The 9,095-nt window shown below is 44.2% G+C and overlaps 1 protein-coding gene across 5 annotated transcripts; it reads left to right on the top strand.

Annotated features, from left to right (window-relative positions):
- The first annotated feature begins 219 nt into the window (after positions 1–219).
- On the top strand, positions 220–8,784 carry SMUG1 (single-strand-selective monofunctional uracil-DNA glycosylase 1). Of its 5 annotated transcripts, XM_069972208.1 has the most exons (5): positions 265–282; positions 5,302–5,353; positions 5,436–5,576; positions 5,859–5,972; positions 7,259–8,784. In XM_069972208.1, the coding sequence occupies exons 4-5, from the start codon at positions 5,955–5,957 to the stop codon at positions 7,784–7,786; spliced, it is 546 nt and encodes a 181-aa protein (XP_069828309.1). In that variant the 5' UTR covers positions 265–282; positions 5,302–5,353; positions 5,436–5,576; positions 5,859–5,954; the 3' UTR covers positions 7,787–8,784. The 5 variants fall into 5 exon arrangements, with proteins under 5 accessions (XP_069828304.1, XP_069828309.1, XP_069828307.1 ...); XM_069972203.1 differs by lacking the exon at positions 5,859–5,972 and having other exon boundaries at positions 220–282; positions 5,302–5,576; positions 7,259–8,783; XM_069972206.1 differs by lacking the exons at positions 265–282; positions 5,859–5,972 and adding an exon at positions 440–477 and having other exon boundaries at positions 5,302–5,576; positions 7,259–8,783.
- The last annotated feature ends 311 nt before the right edge of the window (positions 8,785–9,095 follow it).

Here is a 9,095-nt window from a genome sequence, read left to right as displayed (position 1 = left end):
GTGCTGTTTAAATATTACAGGTTCAGCCCTGCACATTGCAGACACAGCCCTGCTACGTCACTGTACACACACAGCTCTGCTGCATACAGGCCCTGCCCTCTCTCCCTGTGTAACATGAGAAGTGATGGGACTACTTTCTGCTCATGTGCTGAATCTTCACACGACCCCGCATTGAGAAAACCACAACCCAGCCCTTGACTCCTCCCACCTCACGTGACTGGTCACATGACCGTGACATCATCAAAGGTCCTTTAGCCTGCTAGGATCGAGCAGCAGTGTGAGGTAAATAACTGGGCAGGATCGTCAGTAGTGTGGGCACCGAGGACGCAGCGTATGTGCGAGGAGCGGCTGTGTAGTGTATACACCACGGGAGATACGTGTAGTACAGCCGCAGAGGCGCTCATTCCTGGCGTCCGGCTGCCTTCTAGTGTTTAGCTGCGGTGCATTATGGGAGGGCGGCCAGGACATCCTGGAGAGGTGAGGGTTAACAGGATGTAGACAGAGTAGAGAGGGGGAGGAGTCATGGTCACATGATGTATGCCCCGTCCTTTACTATACAGCTGTATGTAAACATCCACATCCTCAATGCTTTACGGCCGGCTAGGAAGTCTTTCATTCGACTATTCAACTATTCTTTAGCTATTGCCGTGTAGTGAGCAGGATGGTGGAGGAGGTCACACTGTGGGGCAGATATAAACATTATCAATACATATATATTTATACTTATATATGTGTGTGCGCGCAGAAAAAAAGCCTATATATATATATATATATATATATAAACATGGAGCGTGAAGGTGACTGGTAATGCTTAACCCCTTCCTGACCTCCACGGTATATGTGTGGAGAGGTGTACGTGTGACCTGTCCTGTCTATTACAGCAGTGGCTGGGAGCAGAGATAACTACAGTCCTGCTTATCTTGCTTATGTAATGCTGCTAACATTGTGCTGCTATTGGTTATATTGGATATTATTTGTTACCTCTCTGTGTGGAAGAATGGACGTGTCAGTTCTTTTGAGCGGAGAGAAGAGGCGCGAGCCTCCCATAGACTGCCAGTATGACACGGAGGTTAGCAGGATCCCGCCGCGGAGAAATCTGCCAGTTTTACTCCATGTGAATTAAGCCGAACTGCAGCAATGTATCAACTATTTTCACATGCCGGAGTACCCCTTAATGTCTTAACTAAAGACAGTGTACAATAGTATTTCTTAGGGTATGTCCACACTACGGAATCTCTGCAGATCACCCAGCTCGTCCCCGCTCGCGGTTGTGCGCATCTCCGCTGGTCCCATAGGCTTCATTATATGGTTTGTCAGATTCTGTCGTCTGGCCAAAGAATAAACCTGCCGGGATTCTATAGTGTGCACATACCCTAACTCTGAATCCATAGATGCCACTCTTATTGCAATCCAGTGCTGCAGTACTAAGATCTGAGCTATAGAAATAATATGCACATAAAGGGATAAAGCCCAAGGGGGTTAGCATGAAGGTGCTGGACTTTTGCAGTCATCTTTTTACAAATATTATTTGCAGACTTGTCAATGGAAAATGTGCATTGCTGAGCGGTGGTTTTTCAGTCAGTCAGTCAGCAGTGGATAACCGCTCTGAAAAGGTATCTGACACCTCACATACCTATCAGTTATACACTAGTTAAAGGATTCACGTTACATCAGTCTGACAAGCTTATATTTGAGCCCTAAAATACATTAAAACAGATGATGTTATAATGTGCAGCCTGTTGTGTCCTGTGATGCTCACCTAGGGGTAGAATCAATTGCATTTTGATGAAACTTGATGGACTCGAACCCAAACCCGGTTCGCTCATCTCTAGTGGCCAGGATTTGCAGCTATATTACTCTTATCTGAAACTGGACAATAAAGCAGACAAAGCAACACCATCAGGGTAAATGCACACTAGACAGATTTACTGAGGATTGTCCAAGTGGAAATTTGCACTGCAAATCCACAGCTGGTTACAGCACCAGTAAAGTAGATGTGATTTTTAAAATCTCGTCTATACACAGTGACAATTTCCCTTATTGCTTAAAATTGACCGGCAGTGCAGATTAATATTGGCAGTGTGTCAGTATATGTCATGGATTTGCCATGAAGGTAACATTTACACCAAATCCTCAGCATTCCAACTGCTGCACTAAATCTGCACCAAAATCCACAATGATTTCATGTGGATGTGCTGCAGATTTTTTTCTGCAAGTAATTCATCTAGTGCTGGTTTACCTTTACCAGTAGATTAGTTGTTCCTTTCTTGGGAATGTTTAGTACTGTGCAAAAGTTTTAAGCAATTGTGGAAAAAGTGCTGCAAACATGCCTCCAATTGGTTAGATTGGTTTCATGTTCTGCATCTGGACAATGACCCCAAACTTACAGTTACTGTCATTACCAACTATGTTCACTGCAAAAAAGAACAAAGAGTTCTGATGATGACATGGCGTCCACAGTGCCCTGACCTCCAAATTATAGAGTCTATCTAGAATTACAAGAGACAGAAAAACTTAGGGCCCTATTAGGTTGGGTTCACACTGAGAAACTCACAGATTTTCAGGCGGATTCCTCTGCAAAATGCGCACAAAATCTGCATGGAATTCTGCCCGTAAAGAATGAACATTGTGAATGTACATTGGCTTTAATGGTCTTTCCGCTAAATTCCGCTGCGGACTCGCTTTCCGCCTGAAGAATTGACATGTCAATTCTTTGGGCGGATTCCGCTAGAGGAATCCTATAGAAGTCAATGGGGCTTTAATTCTGCTTGAATTCCGCTCAAATTCCGCTCCTATTCTGCCAGAGCTGAATAGGCAAGGAATTTCAAGCAGAAAACTTTTTGCTTCAATTCCCTACAGAATTCCTCAGTGTGAACCCACCCTTACATGGGGCGATTATCTGCCCAATTGGGTAAATATTGTCCGGTGTAGTAAAGACAATGATCAGCCATGGAGCCAAACATTAGCTGATTGTTGTCTTTCAGCACATTACAAAATCATTGGACGTTGGCAGTGCATCGCTTTGTGTAATAGTAATGCTTAGTCGATGGCTGATGAGAAGGTAAAGAAAAATGATTAACATGTTACTTATCTCTTCAAGTTCCCCCAGTGTCTTGCTGCCTTGTCTGTGGGATTCCCCACAGCTGCCACGGACACTTCTGGTCCTGTCTCAGCCAATCACTGGCAGCGGTGCTGTCTCTTCTTGGCCAGTGATTTGCTTAGCAGGCTGTCACATTAGAGAAGGGATGAAAAGTGTCCACAGCAGCAGCAGTGAGTGGGGAATCCCAAAAATAAGGCTGGAGGACGCCAGGGGAGTGTGGGCAGGTTACTGAATCTCTTTATTACACCACACAAGAGCTGCACGGACATTGCTAAATAATTGAGCCGGATAATGGGCTCTGTAATCGAGCGCCAGTCTAGCAGATTTGCAGTCACTTACCCAGGGTACATGGCTGTCTAATACAGCCCTTAGACACGTCTACATCTACTGAAGATCCGTAGGTAATTCTCCAAGATGTCTGGGACAACCTCCCTTCAGAATTCCTTCATATATTGTGTGCAGTGTAACTTACTTTAGGTTTCTCCTCTGTTCATTCATTTTGCATTTTGTTAATTGATAAAAATTGCTGAAAATTTTTAATAAAGTACTGTATTGCCCCCCAAAAGTTATACAAATCCCCAATATACACTTATTATGGGAAATGCACTTACTACTGCATCAAGGCTTCACTTCCTGGATAACATGGTGATGTCACGACCCGACTCCCAGAGCTGTGCGGGCTGTGGCTGCTGGAGAGGATGATGGCAGAGGGATGCTCAGTGTCCCTCCAGTGCCCTGTGTCCCTCAGTGTCCTCCTGGTATCATCCTCTCCAACAGCCGCAGCCCGCACAGCTCTGGGAGTCGGGTTGTAACATTACCATTATATTCAGGAAGTGAAGCCTTGATGCAGTAGTAAGTGCAGGAAAAAAAAGCCCTTTATAAGCATTTCCCATAATAAGTGTATATTGGTGAATTGTATAACTTTTGTAAGGAAATAGAATACTTTAATAAAAATGTTTGCCGGACTTCTCCTTTTGGGTGCGTTCACACCTACAGGATCCGCAGCAGATCCGCAGCAGATTTGATGGTGCAGATATGATGCTGTGTTCAGTTATTTAAAGGGGTGCTCCAGCTTGGGGGCACTTTCTGGAGGGGACCGGGGAGGAAGTGGCTGAAATAAAAGACGTCCACTCACCTCCCCAGTTCCAGCGGCGGGTCACTCATCGCGGCGCTCTGGTCCCTGGTTCCCGGACGCTTCCTGGTGTCTGACGCCGCCCGAGACGCTACGTCTCAGGGCGGCTCAGCCACTCAGTGAAGGAGGCGGGATCCGAGCGGACTTTAAACAGATCCTGCCTCCTTCACTGAGTGGCTGAGCAGCCCTGAGACGTAGCGTCTTGGGCGGCGTCAGACACCAGGAAGCGGCCGGGGACCGGAGCGCCGCGATGAGTGACCCGCCGCTGGAACTGGGGAGATGAGTGGACGTCTTTTATTTCAGCCACCTCCTCCCCGGTCCCCCCCAAAAAGTGCCCCCACACTGGAGCACCCCTTTAAATAAAAGCTGCTGCAGGATATCAGCTGAGGATCCGGTAAGTGTGAACGTACCCTCAAGTGTTATTACTTTTTAGCATTTTTTTTCACACCAGCCTTAAATTTTGGACTGTAAACTACAGAATTGTGGGGGAGAAGCTGTATCATAAAGTATTTTGTCTATGTCTTACTCAGAACCTGCAATGCTAATTGATTATTTTGTAAATTTAAAGCAGTAGTCCAAAGAAAAAAAAGCCGTTTTATATACAAATGGTGTCAAAAAGTTATATAGATTTGTTAATAACTTTTATTTACAATATTCTCAAGTCTTCCAGTGCTTCAGCTGGTATTTGTCCTGCTTGAAGTGGTGTATCTGACACAGCACTTTCTGCTGCCACCTCTGTCCCTGACAAGAACTGTCTAGAGCAGTAGAAAATCCCCATAGAAAACCACTCCTGCTGTGGACAGTTCCTGATACGGAAAGAGGTGGCAGCAGAGAGCAGTGTGTCAGACGGGAAAAAATACACCACTTCCTGCAGGACATACAGCAGCTGATAAGTAGGAGCCATATTGGTTATTACTCATCTTTTTCTGATACAGACCTAACATAGAAGTGACTATTGTGGTGTAAAGCAATAAAACGTATAGTAAGATCTGATATATATGAAATCCTTTTGAATCCACAGCTTTGAGGAGTGACCTTATCTTTAAGTGTAGACTTTTGTGTCCTTTAGGAGAAGAAGGAATGATTGTCGCTCAGTCCCAGTCTGATGTATCTACTGAGCGGTATGCAGAGGAGAATCCCGCCAATGGCTTCCTACAGGTAGAATTAGAGTTGAACCTGAAACTGAGAAATCTGCAATTTCAGGATCCGGTAAAGTATGTGTACAACCCTTTGTTGTATGCCTGGGACCCCCACGAGAAGTATGTCCGGACATACTGCCAATCAAGAAAGGAAGTGCTTTTCCTAGGAATGAACCCTGGACCGTTCGGCATGGCTCAGACAGGGGTAAGATCCTCAGTGAATAAGGTTAATACGTGCCGAGGGGACAAATTGATTGATTTTTTCCCACATTTAATTGCATTGGTGCCATATTAACCTGCATAAAATTGCTCAATTAAAAGTGTCTTAAGCATTTTGCGCCATTAACTCATCGCGGATGCAGACACTTGTTAAACATTTGTTCATTCGTTCCTTCCCTGTAATAAATCTGTCAAGGTTTACTTCATTATGACTATACCTGCCATATACCAGTTCTGCCAACGTTGTCCCACTCACTTGTATCCACAGCTCTATAAATACCAGGCCTGACACAGAGACGGATGCTCAAAAAAGAGCAAGAAATCTGTTAATGGCAGATGGAGAGACTGACTGGGAGTGGGAGGAATGACACTATATGAAAAGGTCAGACAGTCTTGCTGGCTGTGATAATTGGTTACACCTCTCTGCCCCATTCCTTTATTAAGCTGTGTGATAATTTTGAGATCATGCCAAACTGCGTCATACCTCAGCTTAGGGGAAGAATTATGTGGCTACGAGTTGCTAGCAATTGCTAACCAAATCGTAACAAGTGGTTTTATCCCATTGCCCTAATTCCTTAATTTGGATATTATGTAAGGATCCATACGTCTATTTTTCACACAATAAACCTGAAGAAAAAAGTTATTTTTAATGATGTGGTGGGGTGGACTGTGTCATTGAGTATATTAGAGCTGCAAGCAGTCAGTGCATGATATAAAATCGTCTCACATCTCGGTCTTTGGTTTATGCTTAGACATGTGTCATCTAAAAACACATTGGATCAGCCATATCATTAAAACTACCTGCCTAATATTCTGTAGGTCCGCAGAACAGCACTGACCCATCAAGATATAGACTCCGCAGGACGCATGAAGGTGTTCTGTAGTATCTGATACCAAGATCCAAGTTGTGAGATTGGGTCTTAATGGATCAGATGTAAAAGTAATGAGAATCATCAGTCCAGGACACCTTCTTCTGTTGGTCCATGGTCTGGTTCTGATGCACACTTGCTCATTGTTTGCACTCTTTCTGGTAGACAGGGTTCATCAGGGCAATGTGACAATTCAGTGCGCTTCTTTTTCTGACACAATCCACTTTTTCTGCATTTTGTGCTATAGTAGATCTTCTCTGGGATCAGATCAGACATGCTAGCCTTCGCCCCCCCCCCCCATCAGTGAGCCTTGGGTGCCCTAACTGTTCTTACTTGGTCCACTTTTGGTAGGTATTAAGCTCTGCATATCAGAAACACCCCACAGGACCTGTGGTCCAGCGATCACATTTAGCCTTATGTGTCCCATGCCTTGAGAGTTGCCATCATAAAAAGATAATGTTATTCACTTTACCTGTCAGCAGTGTTAATATTATGGATGCCCATTGTAGTTATCAGTGCATTGCACCAGTCACAGTAACAAGGATTGCATTCAGACCTTAGTTGTTGAACTGTTTTATCTGATACTTACGAACTATAGGCAGAATGTCCAGCAAGTGGTATGCAGTGTCATTTCTTAATGAAAGGAACCGGTCACTTGTCCATACAGAAAAGTGGAGATGACTTATGACAGATGAGAGACACAAACTGCATTCAGATTACAGTCTGGTGTACATTGCACCATTGATAAAGAACAATGGTTGGAACATTTTTATGCATAGTGTACAACATATTTTCTCAGGTTCCATTTGGGGAAGTTAAGCATGTACGTGACTGGCTTCAGATTTATGGAAATGTCAACAAACCAGAAATGGAGCATCCAAAAAGACCTATACGTGGCTTTGACTGTCCCAACAGTGAGGTGAGTGGTGCACGATTTTGGAGTTTCTTCAAGTCAATCTGTGGCCAACCTGAAACCTTCTTCAAGCGCTGCTTTGTGCACAACCACTGCCCTCTCATATTTATGAATGAGTCCGGCAAGAATCTGACTCCAACTGACCTTCCTAAAGCACAGAGGGACTCGCTCCTAGATATCTGTGATGAAGCCTTATGTCAGGTTGTCAGGACACTTGGGGTCAAAATGGTGATTGGGGTTGGCAGGTTTTCAGAGCAACGTGCAAGAAAAGCCTTGGCCCGAGAAGGGATGGAGGTGACTGTGAAAAGTATCATGCATCCATCCCCTAGGAACCCGCAAGCGAACAAAGGATGGGACAGAGTGGCGAGGACACAGCTCCAGGAGCTTGGAGTATTGCATTTACTGACTGGCTAAGACCAGAAATTAGTATTGGACCACTGGTTCCTGACACACTACATTCTAGCTCATTCCAGTTGTTTATATGTATGTGACATATAGTTGAGTGGATCAGATTATGTATGTTATAACCTTTGTGTTTTAGTACCATTATGTTTTTGGTATATAATATTTGAATTTTAATCTTCTCAGAACTGTTCACAGTAGAAGGCGACTCCTGAGCTGTATGTGAAAGCCTCTGCGGCTCAGTACTGCCAAGTGACTCTGGAACTTAACAAAGAACAGATGGAGGGTTCATTGCGTTACCTCTTCTCGTGTGACCTTCACACTCCATGTAAAGCTAAAGCTCCCAATGCCCTAAAATCACACCTGTTCTTTTATGAAGGTGTTTGGATGAATCTTTTAGTTGCTACAAAAAAAAATCACCAATTTATTTCCCAGTTTATAGCATTATACTTTATCCCAGCACTCAGACCTTTCATATTCATACATGTTAAATGAATGTACATGTTGAACATGACTTCAGGTTTTATTTGTACATGAAGTGAAGGCACTTCTCAATGTGTTTGGTTATCATATGGCTTGTAGAGTTTTATCGGAATTGTGGTCACTTGATCACATTCTAAATGCGGTTTTACTCTTATGGATGACATCTTGGAGATCTATCATGTGTCACTAAAATCACTCCACCAATGAACAACATGTCATCAATCACGTGTTGTACACTAGGGCAGGACTAGGTTTCTGAGCTACTGAGTATGTGTTGCTATAACTCCGACACATGCTTGTGTTTAATGAGTTATGTATAGTACACTACAGGCCCTAGGGCAACAGGATCTATCACATAAAATGTAGTTTTCAGCTTATGGCCCCGTTCACACTGAGCAAGAACATTGGAGCTCTCCTCCGCGGAATCCCGCCGTGCTCAGTGTGCTTCTTTGAGTGAAGGAGAGGGTGCACGCTCCTCCGCTGCTGCCACTCTCCGTTTAAAGAAATGACATGTCATTTCTTTGAGCGGAGAGGGGGGGAAGCGGACATGCGCACGCCCTCTCCTTCACTCAAAGCAGCACACTGAGCACGGCGGGATTCCACGGCGGAATTACGACGTTCTTGCTCAGTGTGAACGGGGCCTATCAATGAAACTACAGCCCTATTCACCACAAAAACATATTACCAAATAATTGCTTCATTGCATCCTGCACCCCCTCTCTCTAGTACATTCTGCTTACATTTTTATAAAATGATGTGATGTCTATAATATCATGTGACCAAGCTGCCATACACAACTGTGTGATGTAGTTTTAAATGGCTACTGTTGCCCAGTGAT

Source organism: Dendropsophus ebraccatus, chromosome 5 (genome assembly GCF_027789765.1).
Source record: "Dendropsophus ebraccatus isolate aDenEbr1 chromosome 5, aDenEbr1.pat, whole genome shotgun sequence".
NCBI lineage: Eukaryota > Metazoa > Chordata > Amphibia > Anura > Hylidae > Dendropsophus > Dendropsophus ebraccatus.
Note: the sequence above shows the minus strand (reverse complement) of the source record. Positions and strands in the feature narration are given on the sequence as shown.